Genomic DNA, 21579 nt, shown 5'->3' with positions numbered 1-21579 from the left:
GATGTCCAGTGTGCCTTGGGCCATACATAGAAGGTAACTCTGATGGGATTTCCAGTTCACAACGTGGAACTGGACCAATGGTCTTTAGGGACCATTAGTCTGTCAACCAGAGATTTCATTAAATAAGTTTCACATTATCAATTAAACTGTGACACATTGTTGTCAGTGATTAGAATAAAATAGATTTATTTTTAGTAATTTATTCAAAGTTCAATGATATCCAAAGTATTGCCAAATGTATATTGCTGTATATTGTATAGGAAAACCTCAACTTCAGTAAATAGTTTACTTCCTGTATCACAGACTAAATGTATTGACTGGGTGCATGAGCCAAAGTTCACCCAACTAATCTTTAGAATACCCCTCCCCAAATCCACTCTTTTCATTCATTCTTTTGTAATTAGCCCTTTCATGAACATACATGATGAGGGAATAGATTTCCCCCCCCCATTCCCTCTATTAGTCCTAATGAAGGAATATGGTCTAGGATTATATTCATTAGGAAACTAAGGCATGAACCTTAAATAATTTACTTAACATCCCTCATTCACTCTGTGAGCAAGAATTTGAGTGCAGATGCTCCAACTTCAGAAGTCAAACCCTTAACCACTGGGCGGTGCTGCTTACTGCCCCTCTCTGCTAACAGTTTTTCTTCATTGGCTGTAAGTAAAACTGTAGTGTGATGCGTATGTTAAGACATACACTATGTCCATACAAGAGATTCCTCAAAGTAATCAAAAAGAATTAAACAGTTTAAAGAATTAATTAATCATGCCAAAACCATTGCCCAAATGTGTGTCTATTTATGTAGTTTTTGTTTTTGTTATTTTTCCAATTTGAGTAATGATAACAAGGGCTTACTTAGCCTGTTATCTATGTGTTTTATTTCTGCAGAAAATATGTACCAGCCTTTATACAATCTGTGGGCACAGACATACATCATTACATGATGTTTACTTGGAATTAGTTTTTAAACTTCTTGTTTGTAGGAAGGAAATGAGGTGATAAAGCAAGCTGTCACTCCATAAACTGTGGTCAGACAAGCAAATCCATGAGTTTACATCTATGTCTTCACACAAAGGAGCCCCATCCTTCTGTTCAGACTGGAGCATAGCCTCTTTCTCATTAGCACCTCACCTACCATCATCTGTCACCTTCTGCAGATTTAAGACTGAACATTTTCTTTGAGTTTTATACTGGTTAGCTTATACTTTGAGTATCTGTCTGTCTGGCTTGTTATTTTCTAAAACATCTCGATTTTGAACAAAATCTGTCATATCTACATGTGCTTTAACATCATTTTAAATGCAGTGTATCGTTTTCAAACAAACCGACAGAGACAAATACATAAAAATGCACCTTAAAATTTTTCAAAAATTTTGATAAAACTGATACCTTTTTGGAATGAGCCAGCTGTCCGAGATTCCTCCTTAAATTTAATTATTGTTGAATATTTCCAGGCATAAATTTTGGATTTTTGATAATTTTTCACTAAAAATAAAGAATAGAAAATTCAAAGTTGACAAGAATAATACATAAAATTAAATCCAAGGTTGGACAAAGAAAACATCATTATATAACAAAAATTATACAAAATAGAGATTTCTTGTATTGGGAGGGATTATATCTGGGCCCTTACATATGCCAGGCAAAGATTCTACCACTGTGATGCATCCTCAATCTTGCCCCCAACATGAGAAAAATAATCTATTAATATCTGAAGTGAAATAATGTAATTAGTAATCTTCAAAAAAATCATACTGGCCACTCTGTTGAATTTTCTTGGCATATTTAAGCAATACACCACTGTGTAGGTTTGCTTTAAAAAGAAATTTATGGAAACTCAAGATATGTAGCACAACTCTAAGAAATAGATTATATGATTAAAATATTGGAATTTTATGAGTATGAGTGCCTACGTGCATTCGTCTTGTGTGTGTATGTGAGAGTGTGTGTGTACATGTGTGTGTGTGTGTGTGTGTGTGTAGGTGTATATATTCTAGAAGGGGGGTTACATCTCCTTAGCTAGAATCACAGCCAGTTGTGAGCTGCTTAATGTAGGGTGCTGGGAACTGAAATCAGTTCTCCTGCAAGAGTATCAAGCCCTCTTAACTATTGAGCCATCTCTCTACTTCCAAATACTGGAGTTTTGTTTTTAATGAGAAAATGCAACCTACAAGTATCTTAGCCTGCTGAAGATGCTGCAGATATTCCCAGAGAGAAAGGAGTCTAACAAAGGGATAAGGTAAATATAAAAAAATAAAAATGGTAATGGCAAAGATTATAGAAGCAGTGCCACTTTTAGTTCACATGTTGCATTGGTCCTGGCTTTGCCTATAGGTAAGCATACCAATGCATCCTCTGAAGACTGAAGAACTTTCTGGGTATGAAGTAGTCCCAAAAGTACTACTTGAATCACTTGAAGTGTGACTAGCTTCTATTCTTTTTAAAATGACTGCACATTTGTGAGCGTGTGCTCACATACACACACACACACACACACACACACACACATACAGACGCATACATGCACACACAAAAATGAATTTAAAGTATCTCATTGACAACTTAAATAACTACAAATTATCAAAAGGCGTTTTACTGCACTCCAGCACGAATGAGGCTAAGGCAGGATTGTGTGTTTAAGACCAGCCTGGGCTGCAGAACACGACCTCGCTCTCTCAATTGTTTTCTCTGATTTTTCTTTTTGATTGTGTCCACCAGACAGATTTCATTGATCTCTATAGCTCGCCTTCATTTCTATTGGAAAATATTGGTTTTTGAAAGTAATCTTGGAAGGGGAAGGAAGATTGGCAAAGAAATGTTGGTTCTCTTTCTACATATCTCATTTTAGGAAACAACCAGTTTTGATAAAGGAGAAAAAATAAATTATAAGAAGCTTAAGAAGCAACTGATATGCTGATCATTTACTAGTCCATGCATTTATTACTTGTTGAGATCCTGCTGTGTGCCAACCCTAAACAGTGAACAAGAGCTGCCCACCACATGCGGCCCATAGGGCAGCGGGTGAAGAAATAGTGCACGGTTTGAATTAGAGATTTCACATTGAAGAGTTCGTTTTAGATGTATCTAAGTTTAGTGCTTTCAGTAAGTATGATTACAATTATCTTAAGACTTTTTATGAAACTATTGGCATATATTGATAAAATAAAGCAACAGCAAGTAGGATATATAAATGAAAGCATATAGCTGGCCTACACAGCAAACTTCCCTAGCAAGAGAAGCTGCTCCACCGTTCTTAAACTGTGCACCCTGCCTTGATTTAGAAGATACAAAATAATTTCACAAAAGAACTTAAAATACAAAATCAAAACATTTACCATGTGCTGTGAAAGTCTTTTCATTTCTGGAGAACAAAAATATCTGCCTTTCCTGAAAGTACCCAGTGTTTTCGGTGAACAAAATCACAGAATGGAGAAGCAAAAAGAAACCTCAGCATGCACCCCACCTAAAGCACGGGGATTTCCCCAGTGTTCACCTGAGCTGTAGATTAAAACCTATAAGGACTTTGCATTTTACTCTGAAGTATCGGCATTAATGGGGTTGTAGAATACCAACGTTACGTGCACAGAGAACGATTCCTTTTTCTTTTAACTGGATATTCATCTGTGCTCAGATTCTGTCATGTAGTTACTATCAAACACAGATAAATTCTAACAGACAGAAGCCTCAGTGCCTAAAAGCTGCATGGGCAGTGTGTTTCCGGCTCAATTCCGGAGTCCAATCCCGTGGAGAAATAGCGACAAGATGGTAAAGCCTCCTGCTCAGGCCCTGTGACAGCTGGTTGCAAAGCCATCACTCCGGCTCAGGACTCCTCAGTGGGCTGTGCAGTCTGGGCAACACAAGAGTCCTGTGGGCGACTGGATACTCTGTGGGTTCCCTACCCCAAGAAATATTTGTGAATAACAAGGACTCATGGAGAACTTGAAGGAAAACAGGCAGCTGTGGCCCTCAACTTTTCCTGGCAGTCTACGATGCCACCGGGAAAGAAGCCAGAGACAGACAGGCAAGGGCCCAGCTGCTGCTGCCTGGGAAGAAAGCCTGTTTAAGGGAGTTTGCACCTCACTCTCCAGCCGCTGTGTGAATAACACCGGGGAGTTGGGAAGACACAATTAGCAAACCCGTATAGTCAATAGAGAAACCATTCCAGAGGAACACGAATCTTTCTTTATGATGCGGCACATTCCTTACAAACTCATTTTGCCCTTAAAGTACTTCATAGTTCAATTGCAAGAAAACAAGGGGAAAACATGATGCACTGAAAAATTACTTCTTGTTTCTATTCTTAGAGGGCGGTAAAAGATGATATTCAGCTGTCAGGAGCGCCTGCAAGTGGGGTAGAACAGCAAAACGGTAGAAATGCTTACGCCCTTGTTAAAGAAGCTGCACCACTGGGTGACAGTTTATAGAGCTATAACAACACAAAAGCAAAGTAGATTACAAAGCTCTCCTTCAAAAAGAGAGCGCCAGCAAAATGGCTCAGTGGGTAAAGGTCCTTTCTACCAAGCTTTAGAACCTGAGTTCTCTTCCAGAATCTCAAACAACAGAAGGAGAGAACTTGGTCCCCACAGCTGTCCTCTCAACCCCTACTCCCACACACTGTAAAATAAAACAGAAAAGAGTACACTATTTGGATTCTTTGTTTTTTTCTGTCTTAACTTCTTGTTCTATCAAGCTAGAATTTTGTCATGTACATCACTAGGTATTTTGCGACAACACGTAGAGTTCATAGTGATTGCTTATTATATGTAGTCATCGAAGTGAGATTCATTTAATAGCTGTCATCGTTCATTTACTTTGATGGCTGGTATATTTTTTGTTTAAATTCCTGAAACTAAAACAGGGTTTATAAATTAATAAAATATTTATTTTCACTTCATTGGGAAGAATTATTAAAAATAATGAATAAAATATCTTATATTTCCTTGAGTTTCCTACTAAACTCCTTTTTTGTAAAAGATTTATTTTATGAGTATTGGTGTTTTGCCCGTATGAATGTCTGTGTGAGGGTGTCAGATGCCCTGGAACTGGAGCTACAGACAGTTGTAGCCTGCCAAGTAGGTGCTGGCAATCGAATCAGAGTCCTCTGGAAAAATAACTAGTGCTCTTAACCACTGAGCCATCTCTCCAGCCTCCTAAATTCCTTCTTAATCACTATTTCCTAACTGTTTTTTAATAGTAGGTAGGACCGTGAAACTCAATACATATATATAACACAGGCATACAGATGCGCATGCTCATGTGCCCACATGTTCATGCAGACCCTCCATACACACATACACACACAAGGTAGTAGATCTACAGTGACAGTCTTCACGAATAAGATTGCCATAAATAAATCAATGAAAAACTCCAGTTTCCTTGAGCCTTTGCACACCTGAACAGTGGCATTTTACAGTATGTGGTTTGTCTTTGATATTCCAGTTCTTTCTTCTGGATGTCAGGAGAAAAAAGGTACTGTCTTTAGCATACCAACTTTTGAGTAATTTCTGTAGCTTTAGCAATCCTTCTTTACTAAATAAATACATAAACCTAGTTATACAAATACAACATAGAAATGTTGATTTCAAAAAGAATTATGGTTCCATATCCTAGACAGTGTATTTCTTTATTAAATTAATTTTTCATCAAGTCCACATGTGAAACATTTTAAGCATAGACACAAAACTGCTTCCTTAAATATGTGGATTTTCAACATATTCACACTTCAGTTACATTACTTTCAGTGTACAAAAACTAGAATTTTAAATTTTAATTTCAGAGATTTAAAAAAATTAAGAATTCAGGGACTAATAACTATGAAGGAATTTATTAACAATAATGATATTAATGGCGGGTTTTGTTACCACATGAGAGGCAATTAATCAAAGGCATTTTACATTTACAAATAGGTTATCTTACACTTATGAGTGGGTTAGTTTACTTTTTCTTGTGATGTTTAGGCAATAAAACTGAAGTATAAACAAAGTAATTTATAATTTAAAACAAAGCAACTTTGGCAAATGAATTTTCAGTCAATAGTTCTATGTTCACAGTTTCAAATTTCAGCTAATTCATATATTTATAATTTAATCAACATTGTGATTCAAATAAATTTTAAATAGACATAAAAGCTAATCATGTATTAAAATTCATTTTTGAATATTGATTCTGTGACAAGGTTATATTTGGCACAGGATTAGAAGTAAAAGTGATGTGTTCTTTGCTAAAATGATTCAATCTTTTCTTTGACAGAAGAAATAAACTTGTTATAATTCTGCATTATCACTGGGTGAAATGAAGTCCCAGGGAATTTGTAAAGAATAATTCCTTCTTGTTAATATTTCTAATGTTTCTTGATTTTGTGTCTGAGCTCATGTCCCATCTTATGTTCTCTTAGTTTTCTCATTTGGTGTTGACCGTGGATCATGTCACTCTGGTTCAGTAGCTTACAACTAGACAAGAATCTTGACTATCCATAAGCTTAATATGGAGAGAATTTGATGTTGCCAGAGCCTATGTAAAGAATATTGAAATTTAGTCAGAAGTAATCACAGTATGTATTATTCATGGCATGCGCCTGGCATTTGAAAATACATCATGTAGGTCTGAAGTGCAGTTCCTTTGTAACCCAGCGTGTGCAAGGGCCTGGGTTCAATCCCCAGCATTGCCAGTATGTAATGGTTAGAGAAAAGAATCATATTATATGATTCTTCATCTTGCAGTCCAGTTTGATGAGCAGGATAGTGCTCAACAAAAGGAGTCAAATCCACTCTCTGTCTGATTGTATAGGAACATAGCCTCAACAGAGGGGGGTTAAGACTTAAATTCACACCGCAAATCAATGAGACGAAGGGGAAACTCTAGAGATGAACAAAAGAAGAGCATGGTGACTCTCCCACTAGTTGTAAAGGGATGTCACATGAGCTAGGGAGCTAATCATTCAGGACAGGTCGCTGTTATAGGCACAGGATCTGGGAGGAGAAACTGTGAAGGTGTAAATTTGGGCCCATTTTGAAAAGTTACTAATCCTAAAAACCCAGAGATGTAATGGACTTCATGAATGATAAGATATGTTTCTGCAGAGGAACTCAAGATTTGATGGAGACTCTTGTCAAGCTTCTTGGGGGTAGAGCTTAGTTGGTAGAGCATTTGCCTAACAGACAAAGCCCTATCTTCAACTTCTATAACTGCATATATATGAATCTAGCCATGGTGGCCCATGCCTGTAATGTCATCAGTGGAAAGGTGGAAATAGCAAGTGAGAACCTGTTAAAAGAGAGAAATAACAGAAGGGGAGAGAAGAGGCAGGGAGGGAAGGGAACGGACGGGAAAGGAAGAGAAGGGAAGGGAAGGAAAAGGAAGGGAAAAGAAGCAAAGGGAAGGGGAAAGAAGGAAACATATTATGTAAATAGTCTAATGGGAATATTTTCTTTTAAATTTAGGATGTTTTTGCTCTCCTCTCTTCCAAGAATTATATGCGTCAGAAAAAATACAAAAATGCATAATTGCAATATATGAAGGCATATTATTTTTTAGGTCACCAAAAATGAAAAAATAAAACATACATACCTAAGCAATGTTTTAGTTCCGTGCATAGAAGAGGACTGTTCCTGTAGAAATATTTTTTTCCATCTTTATCATCGTTTGTAGCGCTGGTAATACCTTAGAGTTCATCTTCATGTCAGAGTGAGACAAGCAAGGTTCAGATTTGCCTTTAGTGAAAAGTCTGCATATCCATCAAGGGACTTATTAAAATAATAACTACTCAGAGGTGCTTAAACAAATATTCCCTCTAGAGTTACTTGAAACTGGAGAAAGCAACAGAACCAGTGACACAGAACGTTGTTCCTTGGTGTTTCTTACAATCCTCTAAACAAACACATCTGTTAAATTTTACCCAGACACTGAATGAAGAGTCAAAAGCTTTGATTTCTTTAAAGAGGAAGGAGAAGCCTTTTATACTGACAAACCAGCCACACTGTGTTTTCCTTTACAATTCTTGCTTTTTCTTCAGTTTTCCTTAAATAGTCTCTTTAGAGATTAGGCTGCTTTGGGATTGGCCACTCTGTGGTCACCTCACCTTGTAAACTCTTGTCATTCCAATTTCACCTCCACCTCTGCTTCCTTCCCTCTCATACTCTCTGCCAAGCTGTCTCTGGGAATGGGAATTTTTAAATATCTGCACCACAATTTTTTTTCAGGAGTTAATACTGATAATTTTCCCCACCCTGGTCTTAGTGGGCATCAGTTATCCTTATCACATAAAGCACTCACATCCAGTCCCTTGACAAGCACAGATCACTCATTCTTCACTCAACTAAAAACTCCATGTGCTGATGTAGATGACTTGCATCCAACTACATCAATTTGATCAAGAAGAAATTAAAGAAAGTTACAACTATTTAGTTGTCCTCCCTGATACTTAGAGAAATACAGTATCTTTTGTTGAACTCCTAGAAATATATGTGTGTGTGTGTATGTGTGTGTGTGTGTGTGTGTGTTCACATACTCCTTTAGTCTCTCATCTCAGTAGACCATAAAATAGTTTTAAAGAAGTGAAAGGTAAGTATAATAATAAAATATTATTATTTCATTATTATATATTGTTATATTATTATTATATAAAACTATCATATGTAGTATTTGTACCCAAATGAATTTATAAAGTATCATAAGGCAATACTCATAATGTATTATGGATTAAGCATGTATGTAATTAAGGATTAAACATGTATGTAATGTGTTTTTACCAAATCTACCCCCATTCTCTCGCTTCAAGTTCTTCCCCTATCTGCCACACCATTTTTCCCTCCCAACTTCCAGTACTTTCTTAAGAACAACAACAAAATAATACTGAGTATGTATACATAGAAAAAAATGATTACTGTAGTCAAACAGAATGCACAATGCATCATATAATCTTCTTCTTATTTTTGCATGTGATTAGTGCAATTACCATTCAATCTCAAGTAGATAAAACATGTACTAGAATGTTAATTTCATTCAAAGTTTCACAAATTAAAAATATCAAAATATACTGATTATTTACAAAGGTCTATTTTTAGCCTAGTCTAGCTGGTAGACATCACACTACATTTTCAAACAGAGTCCTCTCTTAGATTTGGTAGTCTAAACTAGCCTATAAGGTTGCTGCCCAGTTGTGTGACTAAAATGAGGATTAATGTGCACAGCTACCTCAGGGTAGAGACTAGCTCTCCTTTTACCATCCCTGCAGACAACGCTGATGCGAGCCAAACCTGCCAGCTCTCTTTCTCTTGACTTAGAAACACATCAGTGCTCCCAACACAAATAACTTTATGAGATCAGTTCCTTGAGGAACTTGGCCCCTCTTCCTGTTGAAGTAAGCAGCACTAACTCCCATTTGATTTTACTAGAATGTTTATGACCCGTCGCTTGGCCCACTGATGGGGTAGTAGTGAGCCGGCTTGTTTCCACACCCACTGCAAATTACTTTTCTTTAGAGTAAATCGCCTGTCTGATAACAAACCACTGTTTCAATTGAAACCCCTCAGAAGACAGCTACAGATTCTGTAGGTTGTAGATTCAGCGGTTGCTGAGCTGAATTTGGGTCTTTACAGAGGAGGTGGAATAGGGCTAAGTCTAAAGATAGAGTAAAAGTTCCCATACGCCTGTCTGGAAGTCTTTGCAATCAGTTCTTTTGAATGCTCACTGTTTCTGGAAGTGAGACCAGTAACTTACAGATAGAGGGCCTGACTTTCCAAGAAGTTTTGTAATCTCTAAAACCCCTACAGTTCTTTAGTGATAAAGAAGGAACCACTTGACATTGCTTTATATGTGTGAAATGAGAAAGAAAGGACCCAGGGATAACTACAAAGGTGCAATCCATGAAACTTTTTTAGTACATGAATTGGGAATAACAGAAGGCAAGATTTTAGGAAGGAAAGTGTGGGGTTAGAGGCAGGCTAGATCTGATTTTATGACCAAATCACAGCCGAGCCTCTTCACAGGAGCAGTCAAAGGAAAAGAAGAGATGAAAGTAAAAGTCAGAAAAGAAATATGAAAATTATAATAGTGGAAGGAGAAATCTGAGAGAAAAGATTGGTGTGTTCAAATATGACACAGAGAACACTAAGATTCATTGTTTACAAATCAGTAAGGTGGACTAGCTTAAATGAAAAGAACATGTAAGAAATGGGAGAATATGTCATCAGTCTGCAAAAGGAAGGTGAAATATGAAGAGTTCATAAGTAGTATAGAGTGTTTTAGGGATGTTACAGGAGAAGAGAGGAAGCAGGGCATGACCAGAGGGTCTCAAATTTGAAATCAGTGTGGCCTCAGTTAAAATTGCAGAAAGGGAAGGGGGAAGAAAAGGAGGGAAAAAAGGGAAGGGGAGAATGAAAGAGTTTGCAAATGAGAAAGGAATGAAATCACTTCCTAACTGAGACAAGGATATTGGGCAGGAAAAAAGTATGCAATAGAGATGGGAATTCGGGATAAGAAGAAAGAATAAATTCTTAAAAATAGGTTGAATTGTACAGAACTGCAGAATAGCAGGGGTAAATTCTGGGAATTGAAGAAGTAGGTCATGGGCGTGTTGTAAGAATGCCACAAGCTAGCAATATTCTGAGCACCGTCTTCCTCACAGAAGTTAGAGTAGCATTCCTGTGTTGGGCAAAGCTGGAAATGTGGCCTATTCTGCACTAGCTGTAGAGGCTTAGAATATGGAACCAGGAAACATAATAGATAATAATTTTTGATTAAGGTGATAAAGGTTTATCTAGAATTGCTTGTCAGGTTGATGAGAAAGCAACTTGGGAAGTGAATGAAAAGCCTCTGAGGCTGGCAGGGTGTGTGAGGCGGGGACTGAGCACATGGCACAGGCCACTGAAAGTCCATGTCGCGTCAAAGAACACAGGAGCAGTACAGGTCTGTTTGACACTAAGATTCTGAAGTGAATGCTCTGAGATGAGGCTTTGAGGTCAAACAAGCAGGCTAGAAGATGTGGGACTGAATATATTCAAAGTGATATAACAGGAGCATTGAGCTAGAAGAGGGTACTACAGTTCCTGAAAGAGACAAACACATCACACAAAACCAGGTACTGACCGCTTCTAAAGACCAGGAATATGTCCCTCCAGTAGCAGGAAAAGGCATTTCCTTGAAAGGCATAGCATAATATGAATGTTTTCAGAGGGTACTTGATCTTCTACAGTTTCAAATCTTACATGTGTGGTTTGCAGTAATACTCACTGATTAACTTTTCTTTAAGTATTTAGATGCAAATGAATGATTTTCTCTAAGCACAATATATATGCCTTAAGTTTCACAGTGTGTTTCTAATAGATGTGTTTCTAATAGACTGACTGAATGCCTTCTTTCTTGGTCATTATAATCATGCCTACTTAGGGCAGCAAAGAGACTAATAATGATTGAGGGAGTCATGAACATAGCATATCACTCAAGAATACAGACACTGTACAACAGAGTAACCTTTCTACAAATTAACACTAACACTCACTGTGAGTCTCCTTGTCTATACCATTTTGCTTTTATTTTAGCCTAGGGTTTTGCCTACTACTCATACAAGTGGGAAGAGGCCGAATTGTTTGTTTACAAGCTCCATCACTGGATAAAAATTAAAATTAGGTTAACTTTTAAATAGTATTATATACCAGAAGTTCTAAACTGAAGGAAGGAAATATTTCTTACTGGAAAAAAAAATGTTTTCCAAGCTAATTGGTGAAGAGTAGATTCTGCTATTGTTGGGTTTCCCTAACACATTGACATGAATGTCAGCTTAGCATAGTTTCAATTTTTGTCCACAGAAAACGGACTACTACACAGATGCTGATGCTAGAGCACCCTGTTGTACATTTGACCCAGACTCTGTGACAAGCATTCGTGTAGACAGTGGCTTTGGAGCATTTAGACTCTTGCACACTTGTTTCAAACATGGAGTTGTCTCCAGGGCACTTGATGCTGTTTTGTACACTCGTATTGGAAAGTAGACTCAGAGAAACTCATTGGCATCACAGTTGTATGGATGAGAATACAGGACTTACTGCTTTGGATTTAGTTATTATAGGACACAGCATCCTCTGAGCTCCCTTACTTGGCAAACCTCCTTCACGTCCCTTTCTCTTTTTAGCCAGAGGGTACACATACAGTTCTGCCTTCTTATTTCATATTATAATTTTTCTAGTTTGATTTCATTGTCAATGTGACACACACAGTCTAGAGTTATCTGAGAGGAAAGCCTAGACTGGGGAATTGTCTAGCTCAGACTGACACCTGGATGTGTCTCTCTTAATTACTAATTGATAGAGGAGAGACCAGCCCATTGGAGATGACATCATCCATAGGAAGGTGGTCCTGGACCTCACAAGAAAGCTAACTAAGCATAAGGAGAAAGCAGCATCCTTTCGTGGTTTCTGTTTCTAGCTCCTACCTTGAGTTCCTGCTCCAACCTGCCCTCCTTTAGTGATGGACTTTCCCTCCCTTAAGCTGACTTTAAATAAAGTCTTTCACTACAGCAACAGAAAGCCAAAACAGAAATTTTTATTTTAGTGTTCAGTTTTCATATTTAGCCCACATCCTTTTGTGATTATTCGCGAAAAGAATGTAAGTTCACGAGGGTTTCAAAAAAGGATCTACTCCAGGTGTCAACTGTCTTTAGTACTCCATTACTGCAGACATTTTAGGATTGAACAGCTGTGTCCCTTAGCCTTTAGGATATCTAGAGAGAACAGGACAGATGGACAGACACTCCAAGAATACAACCACAGAAGTTACCACTGTGTTTCCAAAGTGCAGCAAGAGAGGACTAGAAAATATCCAAAACAGCACAGCAGGGTGAGAAGTGACTTCTAATCTGCACAGGGGCATCTGGACCTGGAAATAAACAGAAATGGATGATTTGTGAAAGCAAAGATGATAAATTAAGTGGCATTCCTGATTGCAGGATCAGCCCGCACAGTTTCAGAGGAGGAAATGATGGATATGGATGAGGGAGAAGAAAGTGGGAAGTGTCACTTGCCACTGACTCACTGGGGAACATTTATCAAATGTGCTTGCCTGGGCCCTGCTTGGGAGCATGGAAGTGAATTCATTAGGGTCTCTCAACATCAGTTATGTTCTTACTTTCACCTCCCAGAGTGATGTTATTTTCAGCTTTGAAAACCACTTCACAGTGGAAGAAAATAAGGCATGAGTGTTTGAGATAAAGATGTTAAAAACATTACTTCTCACATTGAAGAATCTGAACTCTGGCCTGGAAAGCTGACTCAGCCATGTAGAGTACTTGGCACTGTTGCAGAGGCCAAAGTTGGTTTCTCAGCACCCCTAGCACACATGTCAGACAAATCACACCCCCTAGAACTCCAGCTCCAGGGGATACAACACTCTTTTGGCCTCTGAAGAGACCACACATACATGAGAAGGTGGTGGGAAGAGAAATATACATAGATAGATAGGCAGATAGATGATAGATAGATAGATAGATAGATAGATAGATAGATAGATAGATAGATAGATAGATGATAGATAGATGTACATACATACATACATACATACATATAAAAGAGTCATATATATATATGAGCCTATATTTAATTTAACAGCCAGTAGAAACTTATTTGCTTCATATTTTCAATATATTTATTTTCTTTGGAGAAAAAAGTCACAGAGATCATTTGATTTTATTGTTGTTAATACATATTTTTGAATACTGTTATTTTTACCTGTGTCTGTGATCCTTACTGCTAATATTTCTGGGTCATCTAAGAGATAAGTTCTAGAAGACAATTTCCCAATGATGGAAAACTAAAGTAAGAACCAAAGGAAATACATAAGATGTTCAGGAATCAAGTCACAAAGGTATTGAGATATTACTGGCAATTCATGGGCATTTCTAGAAAATTAATGTAAGCTCTTTTTCAAGCAAAGAAGTCCTACAATCCATGAGGCAGAAACATAGCCTCAAACAGAAGTCTTTTATTTTAATTAGATGGCAAGTTTCCTTGGCTGGATTTCAAGGCCTGTATTTTTATACAGCTCGTTTGCCAAATAAAATACAGGACACTTAAGCATATTTGAATTTCAAACAAAAATGAGTCATTTTTTGTTTAAGTTTGTGAAATTAAACATAGTTTGAAAAGTGACTTGTTTATCTGAAATTCAAATTTAACTGATGTCTTTTATAATCATTTGTTAAGTCTTAAAACTTCAACCTTATGACTTGCTGAGCCAAGAAACACTCAGCACAGAATGAGGGAAATTGCAAATGACTAGGTTTCAAGGTATGAAAAACTAAAGTATACCCTCCTCTCCCCAGCCAAAGTGTTCCAAAGCTAAATGCAGAAAAGCAATAGGACTGAGAAAAATGTGTGGTTAATTCCTGGTAGATCTGTGTGCTAATGCACAAAGTTAAAGTTTTTACTCTTCCATGCATTTGGAGGCTGTTCCTTTTTGAGGGTACCTTCCAGAATCATGGCCTTTCCTCTTCAGGGGTACCTGATGGTGCAGCGGTCACAGCACTTGGAGCTTGTTAGAAATGTAGGCTCCTAGGCCTCCCAGACCTGCAAACAGGCTCCCTTGAGGTTGCTAGACTCATATTGAGATATGCATATTTAAATACAAAGCTTCCAAACATGCTTAAAGAAAGAAATCATAAAATATTTTTAATTGAGAAGCAAAGAACGAAGGAAGGGAGGGAGGGAGGAAGCAGTCATAGGCTCCTCAGGGACCAGGGAGAACTAGGTGAGGTTGTATTAATGAAAAGAGACTAGGGCTTTAAAAACTTTTTAAGAGGGGTGTAAGCAGAAACCAACATCTCTGCACTTCAGTTTCTTTCATTTTCCCTATGAGGAAACATAACAAATGACCCACCTGGCTTTGCCCAAGCCTTATGTTTGGAGGTGACTCCAACCACTGTCCAGTTCCTGTGCAGTGAGGAAAGCAATATGAAATGGCGAGATCCCAACTGGCTGCTATCAAGGACTGTTCTGTGTACATGTGTCTTCTATCTAGCCCATGACTTTACATTCACCTTTACTTTAACATAAGTGCTGATTGCTTCCTTTCTGGTGCTACTTAAGCATACAGAAAGCCTTGTCATCTTCTCTGTGAACCTGAGGACATGTCTTCAGCAGAAGTTTTGTGCACACTGCTAACTTTTAGTGTACCCTACAGGTTTCTTTGTGGATAATTCCACTAATTTTCTTGCCATTGAGACAATTTGGATGACTGTTCAATTAATGCTCCTGAAGGAATAATTAAGGAGAATCCCTGCTTGCCTGACATACCCCAGTGCCCACATATCAATGTGAACATTTTCTTCTAAGTATGATTAATCCCATAAATTCTCACAAATGAAATTAAAGTTCGCCCACGCATTTCACGCCATAGTGTCTGTGGGTACCATACCCTAGGTGTCTGTATTGGATTCTTACTACATTCTGGTTTGAATTTGGGGGTTTCAACTTACACTCTGTTTTGTTAACAAGTGACCCTGTGGTCTCTGCTAGTTCCCCTCGCACTTTGAATTGGCCATTCCTAAAAGACAGTAGATTTGGCAATGTCTGATTCTCAAGGAAAAAGCACCAAAAATGCCTTCTTTAAATTGCTGATTCTTACTAGTGAGACTTGTGAGTTCACAGCAGGACTGAGATAATGCCCAGATTCCAGACTCCCCTGTCCATGCCTTCCCAGCCCACTTGGGATATGTTTCATGCAACAGCAGCAACACTAAGGACTTTTCTATGGAATCTGAATGTTTTCTCATCCAGTTAACATCACAGTTAACTATTACTTGCCTCCAAACAGAAGAGCAGCTTCAGAGAGCCACTGAAAAATCCCTTCAATAGAGAAGAACAAATATAAATCACTCATACATTTAGGATTTTTATGACAAAGTATGGCAGGAGGAATGAAAGCTAAATAATCTCAGCACAGAGTTATTGTTATTGCTGCTGTTATTATTTTTTCTCAGACTTTAAGGTGAATTAGGAAGCATGAATAAAGCTGGTAGGTTCTTGACAGAGACGTTAGATAGCACTTTAAAGATGGCAAAACAAAGGTCCAGAGATATCACATGACTTACTCACCATAGAGGGGTTACTTTGTGGAATGAAATGGCATTGTCTATGTTTTTGTGTCTAAAAGAACAGCAGGATTTTGGCAAAGTTTTCGCTCTGCTTTATCAGTTTTATTCATCAGATGGTGGCACCAAGTAACTGTGCAAGAATGAAAAGATACAAAAGAAGAAATTACTTACATTCCGAACATAGGTTGACTTGGTTCATATATATCTTAAGCATACTGGAAATAATATCATAATTTTTGTCATTTTATTCATGAAGCAGATTTTTATGGTGTGAAGTTTTCCTTTTGTATTGCATCAGTGCTATAAAAATACTTCAAATACTCAGGTTTCAAGTTTATAAGAATTTAACCTGTATTTTTTAATTTTGTTGATTTTTATTGTGCTCTACATTTTTCTCTGCTCTTCTCCCTACCTCTCCCCTCGCCTTCCACCTTCTCCCAAGGTTCCCATGCTCTCAATTTACTCAGGAAATCTTGTCTTTTTCTACTTCCCACGTAGATTAGATCTATGTATGTCTCTCTTGGGGTCCTTATTGTTTTCTAGGTCCTCTGGGATTATGATTTGCAGGCTGACTTTCTTTGCTTTACATTTAAAAACCACGAGTGAATACATGTGACAATTGTCTTTCTGTGTCTGGGTCACCTCACTCAATGTGATGTTCTCTAGCTTCATCCATTTGCCTGCAAAATTCAAGATGTCATTATTTTTTTCTGCTGTGTAGTACTCCATTTTCCTTTTCCATTCCTCTGTTGAGGAGCATTTAGGTTGTTTCCAGGTTCTGCCTATGACAAACAATGCTGCTATGAACATAGTTGAACACATGCCCTTTTGGCATGATTGAGCAACTTTTTGAAATATACCCCAAAGTGGTATTACTGGATCTTGAGGAAAGTTGTTTCCTAATTTTCTGAGAAATCACCATACTGACATCCAAAGGGGCTGTGCCAGCCTGCACTCACACCAGCAATGCAGGAGTGTTCCCTTTACCCCGAAACCTCTCCAGCATAAGTTGGAATCAGTGTTTTTGACCCTGGCCATTCTTTCAAGTGTAAGATGGAATCTCAGAGTTGTCTTGATTTGCATTTCTCTGATGACTAAAGATGCTGAACATTTCCTTAAGTGTCTTTCAGCCATTTTAGAATCCTCTGTTGAGAGTTCTCTGTTTAGGTCTGTACTCCATTTCTTTTTAAAAGTGTTCTTTTGATGACCAATTTCTTGAGTTCTTTGTATATTTTCGAGATCAGACCTCGGTCCGATGTGGGGTTGATGAAGATCTTTTCCCATTCTGTAGGCTGCCGTTTTTGTTTTTTTGACCATGTCCTTTTCTTTACAGAAGCTTTTCAGTTTCAGGAGGTCCCATTTATTAATTGTTTCTCTCAGTGTCTGTGCTACTGGGGTTATCTTTAGGAAGTTTAACCTGTATTTTAACATATTATTATGAGAAATGCCATATCTTTTAATTAAACAAAAAGAAGTTAGTATAACATTTTAGTTTTGTACAAATGAAAAACATCTTGAACAATTTTTAGTTGTATTGGATTCATTTTGTTCATCTTTACTAATGAAATATAAGTGGGAAATGAACACAACTAGATAAATCACATGTGAGATGGGACCTCATGTGATTTCAAGTCTTGCTTAGGTATTTCTGGTTTTGTTTCTAAAATGAGTGATAAGAAATCAAGGAAAGTACTCTTTAAGAATATGTAGAAATTTCTGGAAATAAGCTGGGATGGATCTCTGAGATGGAGCACTGGCTCAGCATGTGCAAGGCCCTGGGTCCATTACCTAGGACTAGAAAATAAAAATAAAAAAAGCTTCTGAAAATAAGTTTGTGTTGTGTTTACCCTATTCTTGTCCTATTTTAAGATTCTATGATTAACTTTTAATACAATGAGCACCACCAACAATCCTAGTCTTTTCATAAAAAAGTTAACTAAAAATTTGCAACCTATGAAGAATACTGGTGTGTTAATGATATTGTACTTTAAGATTTATATATAAGTAAAATCATGCCCACAACTGTTGGCTGAGGTAAATGTAAACTATTGAATTTTAAGATATAATTTCAACAGTGGACAAAATTAACTTTTAAGTAGATAGATTTCGTGTTAATCTCAGCTGCTATTTTCTAGTTTTGCAGTTTGTAGACAATGCAAATGATCACCTAGTGTAAGTCATCAAAAATAGTTAGTAGAGTTTACTATTATGAGTGCCACCATCCAGATGCTTGTCACCTTTACATCTTTTTAATGTAGAGTCCCTGAGCATAACACCTGTAAGTGCAAGGTATGGGAATTAGTGTGTGGAACTGCCCTTGCCAGCTAGACCCAGAGGGCATGATGTTTCTGTCTGTTGTAGAAAATAGATATGAAGCCAGAATTAGTAATGCTGCTTGTTTGGGGAAGCCATGGCTTTAGAGAAGTCCAGTTCTGAAGTCATGAAAACCAGATACAGGCCCCAAGGCATGTAGTAGTATTTTCCCTAAAATATGTAGGAACCATGAGTTGGTCACAGTACCCACCTCCAAAGAGACTCACATGTGTCCATCAAAGATGATCTCCAGACCACTACGGCACGTTGTTCTGCTTTGTGCTACTCGCCATAGTAGTGTTAATGTCTTCTTCTGGGTAGCAAGGATCATTCAGAATCACCACCTCATGAGATTTAATCACCTAATAAGCATCAGGCTTCCTGACCACATGGTGCTATGGTGGCAGTGCATAATATTTTTTTTCTCATTTTTTTAATTAAAAATTTCCATCTCCTCCCTTCCTCCTCCCCCTTCCCTCCTCTCCCTTCCACCCATACCCCCACTCCGCCCCTCGCCAAGCCAAAGAGCCATCAGGGTTCCCTTCACTATGTTAAGTCCAAGGTCCTCCCAGCTCCTCCTAAGTCCAGGAAGGTGAGCAACCCAACTGACAAGGCTCACAGTGAGCCCATCCATGCTGTAGAGTTCATTCTCATCGTCATTGTTCTTGGTTTCTCAGTCCTCCTCCACCGTCATCCACATAGTATTTTTAATAAGCAGAATGTAATTACCTCAGTCAGTGCTTTTCCAGAACATAAAGCTAATATTCATTTCTGCTTGATGTGAAATACTTCATCCTCAGCCGTTAATCATATATGGTGGCATGTCATTAGCAAATCTAGCAAGATACCAAGTGCCACTCTATGTACACTGATATTTAACCTTTTTCACATTAAAAGTCTTTACATAGAAATAAAATTCCCTCAATATTTATTGCCTTATTTATGCCAAAATCACAGGCACTTTGATAAATGGAGTAATCATTTCTAGTGTCACTGTGGCTATGAAATGCATTTTAGTGTCTTCTGTGACTGTAACTTAATAATTCATTTCAGCACATCTATTTAGAAATCACAGTGGGTTTACTTGATAGAACACTGGTGAGAAAGGCTCCTCTTGTCAGTACGGATAGCTCGTGTTTTAGAATTAGTGTTTATCTGCAATATTAACTTCATAGGCTTAGGTTTCTTTACAACCTTTGATGATGGGTCCCATCTTTAAGATTTGACATCTTTAATGTTTGACCATAAAAGTCATAAATAGATGTGCTTAGTTTGATAAACAATTTCTTAAGACTGAATGGTATTTCCTCTATCTTATTTGCTAGGAAATCTAACAGCTAATTGAAACCATACTCAAAGGAATGGTTAGAGAATTTTATGGCCTCGTTTTATTTCTTTTTTTTTTTTAGCAAATTGATGACAAAAAAGTGATATTGGTATTGACTTCTAGAAAAAAAATCATACATCAGAGTTATATGTGGATCTTCACACCTTTAATCCCAGCACTGGGAAGAAAGAAGTAGCCATTTCATAACTTCCAGGCTAGCCTGAGCTACATAGGAAAATTCTGTCTCACAAAAACACTGTGGAAGTTTTTTAAAAATGAATCTTAAGGGGTGGAGAGATGACTTATCTATTAAGAGAACTCACTCTTTTTTTCAGGGAAATCAGGTTTGATTCCCAGTACCCACATCAGGTGACTCATAAAACTAACTATAACTCCATTTCCAGGAGATCAGCTGCACTCTTCTGGCCTCTGTGGGCACCTGCATCTGTGTGGTAATGTTTTATTACTATTACTTAGATTTCTTAATGTATGTATGTGCCCATGAGCTTATGTGTACCACACAGATACAGGTAAGCAAAGATTATTTTAAATAGAAAATATGTTCAAGTCTTATAACTTATGTATAGATTTTTCTATGAATAAAATAAATGGTCATATAACAAAAAAGAAATCTAAGTGAATAAATAAATATTAAATTAGTGTTTATCTTGTTGCATGTGGTAATTTTCAGACAAATGATTATAAGGCAAGCATTAAACTTTGTTTTTGAGAAACTTGGGAGTAGGTGTGGCCAGTAGCCTGCCACAAGCTGCACATTGGTAGAGTCAGAATGGAGACTCAAGTTCGGGGCTTTGGGACCTTACAGAGGGGATATATTAATTCCAGTGTTGGTTGTTATAAAAGATCACTTAATGTGATGCCCTGAGAAGATAACCTAGAACAGATGGAAAATATCTTTTTGAGAAAGACAGATGCTCATGTATCACAGGCTGGCCTTGAACTTCCCATCCTTCTGTTTTCACCTCCCTAGAGCTTGGATTACAGGAATGTGCCACCTATGTTTGATGTGCGTGATGCTGGGAATTGAAACTAGGATGTCTAACATGGCAAGCACTCTACAAACTAAGCAGCATCCATAGCCTGGTAAATATATATTTTGTGAGGATAATAGCTCATTGTGATGCTCATTTTTTTTTTTTTTTTTGCATTTTCCTGTTTTAGAGACGCCCAAGCAGATGGCCAGCAATGAAGTTTCGAAGAGGATCGGGACACCCTGCCTATGCAGAAGTTGAGCCCGTTGGAGAGAAAGAAGGTTTTATTGTGTCAGAGCAGTGCTAAAATTTTAGGACAGAGCAGCACCAGTACTGGCTTACAGGTGTAACGACTAAACTTTGCTTATACGTTTAAAACAGACACACACCACAGCCACACACAAAGGAGCCCTAAACTGCTGTAGCCAGAAGGGAGACAAGATTTCTGGACAAGCCCAGCCCAGGAACATTGAAAGGAAAACTCAGACTTGTACAAGACACCATGTACACTGGTTATTATAACATTCTCTACTGGAATGACATCCATGGTTCACGAAGAACATCTCCTGTGGACTTGCCAGAAGTGTGACAAGATGACAATGGTTTTGGTTTAGGTGCAGGGTTGCAAAGGGATCAAGGAAAAATAATGATAAATAAAGCTTTAGTTCACAAGGGATTTACACCTTTGGTTCAATGTTCTCTGATGTCTCAACGATAACCATGTTTTAGAGTCTGAATGTTTTCACTGGAAAGAGTGATGATGAATGCTTCAAGATTGCTGGAAACAATGGCTCACACGAGAGCAAAACCAAACAGAAACAGAGGTTTCTCTATCTTTTCCAAACAGACTTTCGGCAAAA

The 21579-nt window shown here is 37.8% G+C and overlaps 1 protein-coding gene across 1 annotated transcript in view; it reads left to right on the top strand.

The window, feature by feature from the left end:
- Plxdc2 (plexin domain containing 2) overlaps positions 1-21338 on the top strand; it is a 389349-nt gene extending 368011 nt beyond the window's left edge. Inside the window, exon 14 of the mRNA XM_038334190.1 lies at positions 20910-21338. Coding sequence (XP_038190118.1) covers positions 20910-21026 — 117 coding nt within the window. The 3' untranslated portion in view covers positions 21027-21338. The remainder of the gene's footprint in view (positions 1-20909) is intronic.
- Positions 21339-21579: the final 241 nt, after the last annotated feature.

The sequence above is a fragment of the Arvicola amphibius genome, chromosome 6 (assembly GCF_903992535.2).
Source record: "Arvicola amphibius chromosome 6, mArvAmp1.2, whole genome shotgun sequence".
Taxonomy (NCBI): Eukaryota; Metazoa; Chordata; class Mammalia; order Rodentia; family Cricetidae; genus Arvicola; species Arvicola amphibius.
This window is presented reverse-complemented; position numbering and strand designations above follow the sequence as displayed.